This window comes from Glycine soja, chromosome 2 (assembly GCF_004193775.1).
Source record: "Glycine soja cultivar W05 chromosome 2, ASM419377v2, whole genome shotgun sequence".
NCBI classification, from domain to species: domain Eukaryota; kingdom Viridiplantae; phylum Streptophyta; class Magnoliopsida; order Fabales; family Fabaceae; genus Glycine; species Glycine soja.
This window is the reverse complement of record NC_041003.1, coordinates 10,729,493-10,745,142: the sequence shown is the minus strand read 5'-3', so window position 1 is coordinate 10,745,142 and position 15,650 is coordinate 10,729,493. Positions and strand designations below refer to the sequence as shown.

The 15,650-nt window shown below is 34.8% G+C and overlaps 1 protein-coding gene across 2 annotated transcripts; it reads left to right on the top strand.

Moving 5' to 3' along the window:
• Positions 1–2,037: 2,037 nt before the first annotated feature.
• Positions 2,038–15,162, top strand: LOC114386811 (rhamnogalacturonan I rhamnosyltransferase 1-like). 2 transcript variants are annotated; one of them, XM_028346874.1, is made up of 9 exons: positions 2,038–2,447; positions 2,578–2,892; positions 4,028–4,095; positions 4,177–4,265; positions 4,354–4,516; positions 6,066–6,238; positions 6,607–6,811; positions 13,693–13,850; positions 14,383–15,162. In XM_028346874.1, the coding sequence occupies exons 2-9, from the start codon at positions 2,622–2,624 to the stop codon at positions 14,657–14,659; spliced, it is 1,404 nt and encodes a 467-aa protein (XP_028202675.1). In that variant the 5' UTR covers positions 2,038–2,447; positions 2,578–2,621; the 3' UTR covers positions 14,660–15,162. The 2 variants fall into 2 exon arrangements, with proteins under 2 accessions (XP_028202675.1, XP_028202668.1); XM_028346867.1 differs by having other exon boundaries at positions 2,039–2,447; positions 5,949–6,238.
• The last annotated feature ends 488 nt before the right edge of the window (positions 15,163–15,650 follow it).

The following is a 15,650-nucleotide window of genomic DNA, read 5'->3' as shown; positions in this document are numbered from 1 at the left end:
CTCTTTAGTAATCCACTTAAAGGCAACTTTGGTAGAATGCACTCCATTCGGGAAAGATTCCCACGTGATCACATTTTGGCTTTTTTTCCCGTTGGAGGTCATTTTTTTCAGTTTTTTTATTTTATTTTTAATATTGGTCCTTTTTAAATTATATTTCAAGAAGGGTAAATGTGTTAAGATTTATATTTTTTTTAAGTCAAATCGAAAATAATTTTACGATTTCAGTTTAATTTTTTTTATTTATAACTTTGAAGTTATATATAATTTTTTAAACTTATTACTTCAAAATGGTAAGCTTTTTTTTTTCTACAGTCGTAATAGTTTTTTTTTTTTTACTTTTAAATTTTTTAATTTTTTATTTACTTGTATTTTTTTATTGTTTTCAAATTTTTAATGTTTTTTTTATTTAAAATATGTTATATTTTTTTAATATATTTTTTATTTAAAATATAATTTTATTTGTGTGTATTTTTAAATATTGTTTTATTTAAAATATTTTATATACTTTTTAATATTATTTTATTTAATATATTTTTATATTTAAAATTTATATAATTTTTTAATAATGTTATTAAATATATAAAATATTAATCATCTACTTGTATGTATAGTTACTACAGTTATGTTACATATACAAAATATTAAAATATACAAAATTATCTAAATTTTAAATATACAAAATATTTTAGATTTCACATTATTAATATATGCAAGATATTAAATAAAACTAATAACAAGTAAAATTAAAAATATTAAATAAAATTATTTATAATTTTCTTAAATATTGAAAACAAAATAAAAATAGAAGTAAATAAAAAATTATAAAATTAAAAACCTTAAACATAAAAAAAAACTTGTTACGACTTCAAAGTCATAAAAATAAAGAAAAAAAAACTCACTACTTTAAAATTGTAAATAAAAAAATTAATCTGAAGTCCTAAAATTATTTAGACTAGTTAACAAAGATTTGGTTACAATTTCTAATTCAGAAGTTGTAACACCTGTTACGAATTATTTTTTTTGGAAAATAATTTAAGAAAGACCCCATATGGAAAAAAGAAAAATAATTTAAGAAAGATATGGAAAAAAATTATTAAAAAGCCTTCAGATTTTCAACATTAGAATTGAGAACATCCATGATTTTTATAGGCGTTGACAAAAGCTGACAAAAGCTCCCAATGCCACTTGTCCTCAATGATAACATCTTTAATAGAAAAAAATTAAACATTATTCCAGGAATGTACTTTTTGGAATACACAACAATAGGTTTTAAAGGTACTTTCGGATATTATGTTTAATTTTTGTATTTCAAAAAATATTTTTCAAAATTTAATAAAAAAAATGTTATGCATATGCTCCAAAATTCAATAAGACAATCATTTTAGTAAAGTTACACAAAAAAACATGATAATGTGCCTATATTTCACCTCTAATCAAATTATATAACATGTGCAAATTATGTATAGAAATTCAAAAATTATAAACACTTTTCCTTGTTTGTGACAAGAGAATAAAGTTATTACATAACTAAAACTAAAAGAAAGGAAGACCAAAACAAGATATCGAATTAGGTAATAAATGAAGTGAAAGAGACAAAGAATTCTAATAAAAGAAAATGAAATATTTTATTTCCATGAAAGAAGTATATTTTTGAAGTGTCGTGGGGAAGGAAAGTGTGTAATCGTTCGAAAAATAAAAAATAATTTAAAATAAAATTATTTAAGTCATTTGAGTTTAAAAGTGAAAAAGAGAGGTGTACTTAAAAAAATAAATATAAAAAGTGTCAAATTATATTAAGGACTAAAAACGAAGATCTAAAAAAATTCATGAAAAAAGAAATTAAACCCATATATATATATAATATAGATATAGATTCTATTTTATCTAAATAGTAAATAACTATTAATAAAATAATGAATATTCTGTAATCTAGAATTTTCACTGTTGGCTAAGAAGTTGTTAGAATTATAATAGTAGAATCATACGAATTTTTTTAATTTTTCCCATTTTTTTGTCAGTTATCCTTATCCATTTTGACTGCATCATTCTTGAGAAATACTTCCATTGAGATTGGCGAAATCGTCGTGTGGGATAGAAAAGGCAAAAAAAAGAGAGAGAGAGAGAGAGAAATAAACAATTTTTTTTTCCAGAAAAGGGAATCCAAAAATGCATTTCAAGACCGTTTTTTCGTCGTTGAGATTTGATCCTATCCCTTCACTCCCTTGTTCTTGGATCTTTGTATCTTCTTGCAATCCCAATCTTTCCCTAAAACACTTTTTATTTTATAAAAAAATTCGCCATTGATTCTTGAAGCGCTTCGAATTCTGTTGGAGCAAAAAGATCCTTTTTTGAGCCTCCCCAACGATAATTTGCATCAAATCCAATTCTGGGTCGGTTTCAATTTCTCCAAAAGATTCATTCACTTTGTTGCATTGTTTGTGCCCGAGGTAGGGATTCATGGGGTTGCGAATTTTTGCATTGTTATAATGTGCATTAACGAGTTTCTTTAATAATCTTTGTATTTTTTGTGTTATGTTGATTTGGATTTTGTGGCAATGTTGGAAAAAATGCGTGAAGGTTTTAAGGTTCGATGAAGCGGCAATGAGGTGTGTGGCTGAGAAATGGAGGTTAGATCAGAGGGTATACAAGTGAGGTGTGATAAACTTCAGAGTTCTGTGATTCCTAGGACACGTTTGAGGGTTTGGTTCATTCGTGTGTGCTCAAGCATTGTGGTGTGGACGTGTCTAGTTCAGTTAATGACAGTGAGTGAACTATGGCATTCACATTTAATTTCGGGAATTACTAATGGTATATATCACATAGCCCAAGTTCAGCTTCCAATACAAGGGGACAATGGGGTTGCTCAATCGCCTCCTGTTGTTCTTCCTCCAAGTTAGTTTCTTTACTGAATACTTGTCTTACAACTAAGTTTTTGTTCGCTGAAATGAATAATTTGAAGTTGTAGTGTTTTTTTTCTTCTTTTTTATTGGCAAATGTTATTTGTTATTATTTTTGTTAGCAGGAGGGATTGAACCCGCAGCCTTTCCCTCCTTCTTAACCATCCAACCAACCAACCTTATATCTCCATTTGACGTGTAACCGTGGATATAGCATAATGAGCAATGAAATTGATGTGAATTATTGCCCGTGTTATTTTTGTTGTTAGACGTATTATGGTCCTTATGGTTGTCATTAACTAAAAGTAGGTGCAAATTCTGTTAGATTTGTGGATTGTGAAATCTCTTTGGAGCATCGATGATGTATGGATTTATGATTGTTATCATTAAAATGACCTTATGGTTGTCATTACTTGGTTTTTCTAACAGCCTTTGGGTTATTATAAAGTTGTGATTGGGGGATACATGATGAGGGCATTAGAATTTCAAACGAAGAAAAAATCAGATCTTACTGAATTCTGAATAGCGACATTAATTTTGATGTTTTATCACCAAGTTTTAAGGATTTCCTGCAAGACGAGCTGCTTTATACTGATTTGTGGTCCCGTTCAGTTATGGTTTGGGGTGGCAGGAGGAACTTAAATGGAAAGCAAATATGACAATAACATAGGGTCTACTGCTTGATCTTAAGACATGCATATGTGAATGCCTGGTAGTTTTACATGTACCTGTCTAAGTTGAAATAAAAGAGGTAATTTGTGCATGCCTGGTAGGTTTTATGTGATGTCCTTCTATAGAACTTCTTTCATAACTATTTTATATGCATAGATCATGATTTATTCGAAGCTGCTTGCTTGAGGTAGATTGCTTGTGGGTTTTGTTTTGGATATTAGTATTGATAATTTCCAGAGTGCTGGAATAAAATTGTGTCTGTTGTTGTTCCCCGTCTTTTGATTTCCATTGTTGTGTGTTGTAGTTGTTAAAAGGATTGTGAATGGGTATACTATGACTAGTATAGAGCAATACTTACAAATGTATAGGTTTGATAGATAGGATATTTAGTTGTTTTTACCTGTATTTTCTAACTCATTTTGGTATATGTTAAAGCCTTTTGACCTGAAACCTTACAGGAAATTATACAAGTAATGGTTTTCTTAGAGTTTCCTGCAATGGGGGCTTGAATCAAATGCGTGCTGCGGTTTGTACTTCCTATTCTGCCATTCCTCTGTTTCTATTGTATGACAAGCAAAAATACTCATTTAGAGGTGCGGTGTTTCAGATTTGTGATATGGTAACAGTTGCTCGGTTTTTGAATCTCACATTGGTTGTTCCAGAGCTTGATAAGACATCATTCTGGGCAGACCCTAGGTATATACTTTGTTCTAGAAAAAGTTGGGTATCCTCTTATTTGGCTGGCCTCCTTGTCATTTTAAGTTTTTTAGTTTTCTTTTTGCAGCAATTTTGAGGACATTTTTGATGTGAAGCATTTCATTGATTCTTTAAGAGATGAAGTTCGGATAGTGAAAAGAGTGCCCAAAAAGTTCAGTAGCAAACATGGATTCTCTACCTTGGAGATGCCTCCTGTTAGCTGGTCAAATGAAAAATATTACTTGGAGCAGGTGTGCACATTTTATTAGTTTAATTTCATTTGAGCAAAAAGACAAAAACATATACTATGCATATTGCAATTTAAGTTTGATATTGTGATTATGATTGTTCACCTTTATTTTTATGTAATTGAAATGTGTAGTTTTAAGACTGCATGGATTCTTTAATTTGTCAGTATTATGATATGAGGGTGTAATTCTCCCATATTCAATAACTTTTTAATGCTTTTTGAGAAGGACTTCGAGCTGTTAACTTTTCTGATTGTATGGCAGTGTTACATAGTTGTTGTCTTTTTTAGTAGACATGAAGGTAGGATGAATTTTGTATTTCAGTAATTTTATCCTTTGACAAATTGATTGGGACTTCGGCATTATTATGGATTTCTTGTTCTAAATCATTCTTTACTTACTAATTATTAATTTTGTTATTTGATTACTCTTCATCTTGATATGTGATGCACTTAGACTAAAATGCCGTGAGAACTGAGAAATTGCACTATACAAATTGGAGTGCAGTGTAATTTTTCAGTTGTCTTGTCATTGAAATGCCTCTTCACTGTCTGTACCCATTCATGGTGGAGGGTGTATTGGGATAATGGTTAAAAATTTATTTTAACCTTTCATATGAGGAGTCATTTCTAAAGTGACTGTAATTCCTCCTCCCCCCCCTCCCGATCTAGCAGAACCCTAGGCTATAGATGCCTTACTTTGAATGTTTCCTCCTGTAAATAACCATGAGTTTGTGCTGATTTGATTTTATTGTCTGAAATACTTATCATGATCTTGATGGCTTGAAATCTTTTTTGTTTGTATGTGTTTTCTTTGTATCAAAAGTAGTTACATTTACTTTCATAAATATATGATATTTTAGTTTTCATTGAACTAAATTTTAAACAATTATTAATAGTAAAACTAAGTCATTTTTATTTTGATTACCATGTGAAAATCCCCCCCCCCCATGTTTTTCTTGGTTCCGTCCCTGACTCCCCCTCTGAGTTGTCAATTGTTTCCACAACAATTGGCTCTGAGAATTTCAAATTCTGCAAATTATTATTAGTGTTTTTCCTAAATCTGTTCATCAAAAAGGGAATGACAGGAGAGGTAAACGTGCAATGCAGGAGAAGATATGGAGTCTATTGGTTATGTTATATTAAGAAATATATTAGCATTGAATTGGGGCATTTCAACTTTTCAATTAAATTGAAATAATCTGATTATGAAGAAAACCAGAAGTACTACTTTAAGTTGCTTTTCTTGTGTTTACTATTTATAAATTAGACTGTTGCTTCTGATGTAGCAATGCCAAAGTAGTTATAAAAATTCTAAAGTAGCACTTCATTGAGTGTAAAGAAGTAAGGATATACTTACATTTTAATATAGTCTTCCTTTATTATGACCAGTACATATGTTGAATTTAATCCAATGCTGTTAATTCCAACTGCAGATTTTACCCCTTTTTGAAAAACATAAGGTGTTACACTTTAACAAAACTGATACCCGTCTAGCAAACAATGGTCTTCCACTTGATTTACAGAAACTCAGGTGTCGTGTCAATTACCAGGCACTTAAATTCACTCCTCAAATTGAGAATTTGGGGCACAAATTGATTCAGATGCTTCATGAGAAGGGATCTTTTGTGGCATTGCATCTGAGATATGAGATGGACATGTTGGCTTTCTCAGGTTGTACTTGCGGTTGCACTGATAAAGAAGCTGAAGAGCTCAAGCAGCTGAGGTATTTATGTTTCTTGTTTGGCTCTATATATTGGGTTTTAAGTCATTCATTCTTGCTTATGTTATTAATTGAGAGATAGATGCTTCTTATTTGACAATTGCCAGGGAAGATACAAATGAATATCATGTTTGTTTTCCCTGTCATAGCTAAATTACCATTGATTTGAAATAGTTATTATGTCTCCTATTGGATTTGAGATGAGAAATAAGCATATTATAAGTAGGGATTGATCCACATGCTAGTTACTTTTGCTAATGGAGGCACTTGCTGGTTGGATTTGGAGTATTTTGACACACTTAATGGAGAGTTTTTGTTATAAGAAATTTTGCTATGAACCACAAAATGTTGATTTTGCTTCTGTAATTCAGATATGCTTTCCCTTGGTGGAGAGAAAAGGAGATAGTTTCTGATGAGAGGAGATCACAGGGTCTATGTCCTTTGACACCAGAGGAGGCAGCCTTAGTTCTGCGAGCCTTAGGTTTTGGTAGGGAGACACAGATCTATATTGCAGCTGGTGAGATTTATGGTGGTGAACGTAGACTTGCACAATTAAGAGCTTCATTTCCACAAATTGTGAGTTTTCATTGGTATTGTAGTTTTTCCTACCACTTTTCTGTTTATTGTTTGGACCTTTTTAAAATGGCACTGATGTTGAATAATTGTGTGTTAACTCCTTGACAAGTGTATCAATTTGTCAAAGTAATATTAAAACGGTAAGACCGAGTGTCGAGTCCAACTTTGATTGTGTTCAGAGTTTGTATATACTGAATTTTAAGCAACGTAATGACTAAAAGCCGATATAACATAGCAAGGTGTAAGAGACAAGAAAAACAGACACTTGGGGGGTGTGGAAGGTGATATTTATGTTGGGTTACAAGTGTGAGGTGAAGTCCCACATCGGGTAGAAGTAGAAAGGTTGAGCACCATATAAGTGAGGAGAAGACCCATAAACTTGAGCCTTAAGGTTTTGGGTTAGAGTGTGGTGTCAGGTCTCCTTATGTGGTGGCTCGTGGTTCACAGGTGTACCCCTCGAATCTCCCTAACAATTGGTATTAGAGCCGATGGTTCGACCAAGTTTCGGCTCAGACGAGTATACAAGTACCGCAGATGGCCAGAATGACTAGCGGTACAATGTGCCCCGTAGGTGGAGCGGGATGGCCAGAATGGCTAGCGGGCAGGGCAAGTACCGCAGGTGGCCATGACTATACTCGTGGATGATAAAAGACTTCCGCTAGAGGGGGAGGTTACCATGTGGAAGAGACTCACACTTGAGGGAGAGATGTGTTGGGTTACAAGTGTGAGGTGAAGTCCCTTCATCATCCAACTGTCCTATAGATGATATTAAATTTCTCTTTAAGGCGGGAATATGTCTGACATTGCAATGTCCATAGGGATCCACTGGAGGTCTTGATGTTGATATCACTTTTTCCAACAATGTCAAGAGATTTTCCATCTGCAAGGTAAACTTTTCCAAATCTTCCAAAAATATAGTTAGACAATAAATCTTTAGAGGGAGTAGTGTGGAACGACGCACCTGAGTCCATGATCCATGAATCAATAGGACTATCCAAACTGCAAATTAATGCATCATCAAGTTCATCAGTTGCTGCATTTGCGGATTCATCATCATCGCGCTTCTTGTTTTTGTGCGACTTGTTCTTCTTTGGTGCCTTGCACTGATTGCTAAAGTGACCTCTCTTGTCACAATTCCAGCAAGTAACATCACTTTGAAATTTTCTTTGACCTTTCCCTTTTGACTTTGATCTGCTTCGACCATTCTGACCCTTCTGGATAGTCCTTCCCCTGCCTTCAGTATTCAATGCTGAATTGGAAACATGGCTGGAAGATTCTCCTGAATCTCTCTTGCGAACATCTTTGCTTAAGATCAAGTCACGGATGTCACTAAGCTTTAATGTGTTCTCCCTCGTAGAACTACTAACTGCAGTAACAGTTGCAGCCTAACTATCCGGTAGTGATGACAATAGAATCAATGCCTTCACCTCATCCTCAAATTTAATCTGCATCGATTCCAACTAGGCAAGAATAGTATTAAATTCATTAATATGATCAGTTACAGAGATACCTTCTCCCATTTTGAGGTTGAACAACCGGCGCATCAAGTATACTTTGTTGGCTGCCGACGGCTTCTCGTACATATCTGATAACGCCTTCATTAAGCCTGTAGTAGTCTTCTCGTTTACGATGTTGAACGCGACGTTCTTGGCTAATGTCAATCTAATCACGCCAAGAGCCTGTCGATCTAGCAAGTTTTATTCTTCTTGCTTCATGTCGTCTGGCTTAACCCCTGATAAGGGCTGATACAGCTTCTTCTGATATAGATAATCCTCTATCTGCATCTTTCAAAAGCTGAAATCTCTGCCATCGAACTTCTCGATCTTCACCTTCCCCTCTTATAATGCCATTACTCCCATTGCCTCCTCTAAATTGAGAAGACTCCTACTAATTCCTTTAAACTAAGAAAATCCCGTGGAGTAACCAAAAGCTCTTGATACCAGTTGTTAGTATAGAGCAATAAAAGAAGAGAAAAAAATAAAGGGAAGAGAGAAAAGACACAAAGTTTAACGTGGTTCAGCACACAATGTATGTGCCTACGTCCACGGCTACACTAGGAGAACTTTTTATTACTTGCACATAAAAGCTTACAAGGTATCTCTATATATAACACTAATGAGACACAAGTTTTTACAAACCAAAAGATGTGGGACTAAGACCACACAAGTTTTACAGACAAAGCGATGTGGGACAAAGGAACTAAGACCACAAACTCTAACAATTCTCCCACTTGGGGTCTAAGTTCCAAACTCTAGCAGTTCCTTGTAAGTAATGAATTTATCGACTCTTTACCTAGTGTAGCGCCTTCATCTTCAATTATCCTTGAAGGCCAACTGAGGCAATGCAAAGCCTCAGTTTTTTAGTTGTAACAGCTTTAGTCAATATATCTGTTGGATTCTCTGATCCTAAGATCTTCAATAAAGATAAGTCTCCATCATTTATCAACTCCCTGATAAAATGGTATCTTAATTGAATATGCTTGCATCTAGAATGGAAGACTGGATTCTTAGCAAGACTTATAGCACTTTGACTGTCACTAAACATTGGAGCATTATCTTGTTCTTTCCCTAATTCATTGAGAAAATTCTTTAGTCAAATAATCTCCTTAGCTGCTTCTGAGATAGCTATGTACTCGGCTTCCGTGGTTGAGAGAACAACTCTATCTTAAAGTTTAGACTTCCAACTCACAACAGTACCTCCCAAAGTAAAAATGTAGCCTGTGGTGCTTTTCTTGGTATCAAAATCTCTTCCCAAGTCTGCATCTGAAAATCCCTGTAAAGTGAGATTGCCTTTTTTGAAACATAAACACATCTCTGAAGTACCCTTTAGATATCTGAGTATTCACTTTACGCCTTCCCAATGCTCCTTTGCTGGATTTGATAGGAACCTACTGACAACTCCCACTGCATGTGTTATGTCAGGTCTGGTACACACCATAACATACATCAAACTCCCAACTGCTGATGCATATGGTACTCTTGACATGTAACATTTTTTTTCATCTGTCTGCAAAGATTGCTTCTTTGAAAACTTCAAATGAGATCCCAAAGGGGTATTCCTGGTCTTAGAATCTTCAAGGTAAAACTTGTCAAGCAACTTGTGTATATATTTCTCCTGAGACAACTTCAAAATTCTTTCTGATCTGTTTCTAAGAATTCTCATACCAAGGATTTGTTTAGCTGGACCAAGATCCTTCATTTCAAAGTTTTCTGCCAACTGTTGCTTCAACCTGTTAATTTCTGTCATACTAGATCCTGCAATCAACATGTCATCAACATACACGATAAGGATAACATAACTATTAGTATATTTCTTAACATAGCAGCAATGGTTCATGTCACATCTGTTGAATCCTGAGTTGCTGATAAACTCATTAAACTTCTTGTACCACTGCCTCAGTGCTTGTTTCAAGCCATATAAACTTTTGTGAAGCTTGCACACAAGATTCTCCTTGCCTGACACTTCAAAACCTTCTGGTTGGGTCATATAGATGTCTTCCTCTAAATCCCCATGCAAGAATGCAGTTTTAACATCTAACTGCTCCAAGTGAAGATTCTCTGTAGCTACTATACTCAGAATAACTCTGATGGTAGTCATCTTTAGAACTGGAGAGAAGATCTCTGTGAAATCAATTCCTTGTTTCTGCTGAAACCCTTTCACAAACAAGTCTCGCCTTGTATCTTCTTCTATCGTCAGATTCTTCCTTTAGCCTATAGACCCACCTATTCTGTAACGCTTTCTTTCCTTCTGACAATTTAGTTAAAGACCACGTCTTATTCTTCTGAAAGGATGTCATCTCATCTTTCATCGCCAGCTCCCACTCAATAGTGTCATTCCCTTGCATAGCCTCACTGAAACATTCTGGCTCTCCAGCATCAGTTAACAACAAATAATACAAGGGGAATACCTATCTGGTGGTACTGAAATTTTGCTAGATTTTCTTGGAGGAGTTGATGGTTCTGGTTCTGACTCAACCTCTACGCCTGTACTCTGGTTTCTGTTGGCTACATCACTTTTTGAAATTTCTTCCAGTGTTGCTTTCTAAGAAATTTCTGACAGTTTACCTGCACATGTAGATTCTGCAGAAAATTTGTCCTTATAAAATAAGTTCTCATTAAAGGTAACATTCCTGCTTCTGATAACTTTCTTGGTTTGGTCATCCAAAAACCTGTAGCCATACATGTCAGATCCATAACCAATAAAATAACACTTCCTCGCCTTCGGATCCAATTTATCTCTACTATTAGAGTCTTTTAGTATATATGAAACACAACCAAAAATTCTTAAATGTGAAAGTTTTACCTCTTTTCCAGACCATACTTCTTCAGGCAACTGATAATTCAAAGGAACTGATGGTCCTCTATTGATGAGATATGCTGTTGTGTTTATTGCTTTTGCCCAGAATGTTTTAGGCAAGTCAGATTGGATCCGCATACACCTTGCTCTCTCGTTCAAGGTTCTATTCATCCTTTCTGCAACACCATTTTGCTCAGGTGTTCCTGGTATTGTCTTGATCATTCTGATCCCATGTTTTGAACAGAAGTCTTTAAACTCCTGACTATCATACTCCCCGCCATTGTCAGATTTTAGACTTTTAACCTTTAGACCTACCTGATTTTCAACTTTTGTTTTCCACCTTTTAAACACAGAAAACACATCAAATTTATTTTTAAGAAAATAAACCCATACCTTTCTGGTAGAGTCATCGATAAAGGTGACATAATAGCATGAGTTTCCAACAGATTTCACTGGGACTGGCCCCCAAACATCTGTGTGCACCAATTCTAATTTTTCAACTTTAAGAGTCTTCTCTGCCCTTGAGAAGCTGACCTTTTTCTGCTTTCCAAGGATACAATGTTCACAAGCACCAACATCAACATGCTTGAGGCTTGATAGCTTACCCTTTGACGCCATAAGCTTCATTCCTTTTTCACTCATGTGTCCAAGTCTTTGATGCCACATGGTTGAATTATTGACAGCCTCAGTAACTGCTATCATATCCTCATCTGCAATCATGTAAAGAGATCCTCGCTTCTTTCCACGAGCCACAACGAGATTGCCTTTTGTTACCTTCCAAGCTCCATCTCCAAAAGTGGTGTGATGTCCCATAAACCCGAGCCTTAAGGTTTTGGGTTAGAGTGTGGTGTCAAATCTCCTTATGTGGTGGTTCGTGGTCCACAGGTGTATCCCTCGAATCTCCCCAACAATTGGTATCAGAGCTGATGGTTCGACTAGGTTCCGGCTCAGACGAGTATACAAGTACCGCAGATGGCCATAATGACTAGCGGTACAGCGTGCCCCGCAGGTGGAGCAGGGTGATCAGAATGGCTAGCGGGCAGGGCAAGTACCATGAGTGGCTATGACTATACTCGTGGATGATAAAAGACTTCCGCTAGAGGAGGAGACTACCATGTGGAAGAGACTCACACTTGAGGGGGAGATGTGTTGGGTTACAAGTGTGAGGTGAAGTCCCACATCGGGTAGAAGTAGAAAGGTTGAGCACCATATCAGTGAGGAGAAGACCTATAAACTTGAGCCTTAAGGTTTTGGGTTAGAGTGTGGTGTCAGGTCTCCTTATGTGGTGACTCGTGGTCCACAGGTGTACCCCTCGAATCTCCCCAATAATTTAGTGCATATTTTTGTGGAAATGTTGGATGCTTGGCCTACCAAAATTACTCTTGATGCAATGTTAAAAAGTTTTCACCATTTAAAGTTATTTCAACTATTACCTTCATCAACTAAACTACTCTAATCATGATTCCTCATGTGAAAGAGTTTAAATCATCTAATTTCACTCTTAATCCCTTGAGCTAAACCAAATAATTTGCTTTAAGAATAAAGATACATAAATAAGGCTAAATAACACCATTCTATTCCTAGACATGGATTACCTTGAAGTTCCTTTAAGTTCTTAGGGTAAAAACATTTTCTAATGATTAAAATCCTATAACATACATGTGAATGGATGATCAAACCATCAATAAGGTAATAAACTTAGAAAGGAAACAGTAATATTGAAATAACATTAAATGGATAGTAAAAATCATTACATCAAAGAGTGTTAAGTATCCAAGCCCCCAACAATGAATAATTTAGCCTCTCATATGAGAGGTTCAAAAACAAAAGTTGAAACAAGAAAAATGGAAGAAGAGCTCCCAAAGTGGATTGTTTTGCTTTCGAGCATGCCCTAAACGATCTCCCTCCAAAAAGCATAGCATAGCCTTTTATATTGTCTTTAAAACGATGCACAATTATGCTGTCTGAAAATGACTGTGCGCTAAGCCTGCATGTGCGCGCTGAATGCGCATGCAAAGTATAGCTGGCTTATGTGAGCATGTGCTAAGCCTACATGCGCGCGCTTAGCGCCCATGCTTGATACAACTGATTTCTAGTTGAGCATGCACTGGCGCGCTGCTCTAATTCTTCAACATCTTTCATACCGCTTCTTCTGTTGTCTCAACACTCTACAAAACATAGAACCAAAACACTGTAAATTCACTCTAACTTTAGCATTCTCAAGATAAAAACTCAGAAGAAGCTAAATTCCTATATTTTTAAGTCAAAAGAAGCATTAAGAGAGAAGAAATTAGATAATTTCTATGAAATTTAAATGTACAAACTAAGTATGCATAAGCATAACAATTATCACTGTGACTAATGGATTTATGGGGATTATGCAAAATTGTCCATGTACATATGTATGACATAGGCACATGGCTGATTCTGCTAAAAACCTTTCAAAACTATGGTTGAAAATTGTTCTAGCTCTTGTAGTGGTTGAACCTGATCTAAATTATGCATCTTCTCTCTGTCATCCTCATTTCTGCTCTTCAAAATTATTCTGCATGGCAGCATCTGACTTTTTTTTGTTGCAATTTTAGGTGAAAAAGGACACATTGCTAACTTGGGATGATTTGCGGCAGTTCCAGAATCATTCATCACAGATGGCAGCCTTGGATTTTATGGTTTCAGAAGCCAGTAACACATTTGTTCCTACCTATGATGGGAACATGGCAAAACTAGTGGAAGGTCATCGTAGGTATGTATTTACCCTTGCAGGTTGAAATTTGATTTTGAGAAATACCAACACACTATGTTGACACAATAACACGTTCTATTAAAACGAATGAATTTCATGTTGGTCCCAAATAGAATTGGTCCCACTGATTTAGTGTGTATGTTGAATCGATTAATTTAAGCAAAGTAGCTCATTGTTGCTTCCAGATTTTCACGTATTTTATGTGATTTTTGGGTCTTCCCTGCTAATCCAAACACACTATTAGCGGGATCCATAAGAAATTTTTCAAGTGTATTGTTAGCGAGAAGAGTGTTAATAACATACTTTCTAACACATTTTTTAATATTGGTTAAAATTTTAAAAATTATAAAATTATGAGTGCAACACATTAAATAAGTGGGACCTTCAAAATTTTGTGATTTTCAATAAATTTCAGTTAATAATAAAATGTTTTGAAGAGCGTGATAGAGTGTGCTGCAAGTATTTGTCTTAGTAGTTCTGTTTGATCGTACATGATGTGTGGAAAGTTTCTCACCGATTAGTTTGTGTGCAGGTATTCTGGTTTTAAAAGGACCATCTTATTGGATCGAAAAAAGGTGGTAGAATTGGTTGATATGCATCAGAATGGAACCCTTTCATGGATTGAGTTTGCAGATGCTGTAAGACGGGTTCACGAGACGAGAATTGCTCAGCCAACTCGGCGAAGAGTTATATTAGATAAGCCAAAGGAGGAGGACTATTTCTATGCCAACCCTCATGAGTGCCTGTGTGAGGAAAATAACTGTGATGACTTGCTAGGTCCTCACAACTCTAGTCAGGTATCATCATGAGTTAGGAAATGGAATCCAAAATATGCACTGATTCCACTAACTTGCTTTGTTAAGAATCAAGATTACTGCCCAAAGATCAGAGATTACAAGAATTTTGAAGGAAACCAGGGAAAGGAAAGCAAAAGAGTAAAAAAAAAAACAAGAAAAATGAGAGGAAATATTAGCTTATGTTGAGGCTAGCAAAAGATGCCCCTTCATTTGTTATATCTTCATTAGATTTTTTTTTTCATCCGCCTCTTGAAAGTTTCATTCAATGAATATTTGACAATTCAAATTTAGTATACATAGTGAAGAAAAAAAAAAAAAAAGAGGATAAAAAGAGAATGAGCAACCCATTATCGTATCCTAATCCTAAGGATGATTTTAATGAATTGACATATTATGCTTTTAATGATTTGGTGTATTGATAATTTTGAAATACATCAGAATTTCATACCCTTAAGCCATTTCTGTTGGCTAAGTCATGGGAAATGAATTGTAAGTTCGAAAATTTGATTGTTCTCGATACATTTTGTCTTTTTCTTATTCCTTTAGCTGCTCTGTGTCTTTTCCTAAAAAGCTTATCAGAACTCACGAGTCCTCTCTTAAACAAAAAACATTATATCTTGAGACCTATGAATGGTGTAATAATTAATAAGGACTCACTTTTCTAAAGAGTCATAAAATCGCAAAATAAAATAAAATTAGAAAAGGTTACTGTTGGTGTATCAGTCATCAATCAATAACAAAACACTAAATCTGAGCTGGGTGTAATTTATTTCATTAGCATCTTCTCACAAGTTTTCGAATTAAGTGCAACACAAACTGCAACCATGGTGGTGGTGGGTTAGTGTTTTAATCCCATATCAATTAGAGATATGATCAATTAAATATATAAAAGTGTGAAATAATTTTTGTTACATATTTATCTCATAAGGTTGAGTTACACCAGACTCACTTCTTAAGTTTTGTTTCCTATCTAAAGAAGTAAAATAATATTTTAATTTGTTAC

Bases quoted from the DNA above. Each gene is read 5' to 3' on its own strand.
- LOC114386811 (XM_028346867.1), top strand. From the start codon at position 2,622: ATGGAGGTTAGATCAGAGGGTATACAAGTGAGGTGTGATAAACTTCAG. The intron at 4,517-5,948 runs GTGTGCACATTT...TTCCAACTGCAG, and splicing joins AAAAATATTACTTGGAGCAG to ATTTTACCCCTTTTTGAAAA. The intron at 6,239-6,606 runs GTATTTATGTTT...TCTGTAATTCAG, and splicing joins GAAGAGCTCAAGCAGCTGAG to ATATGCTTTCCCTTGGTGGA.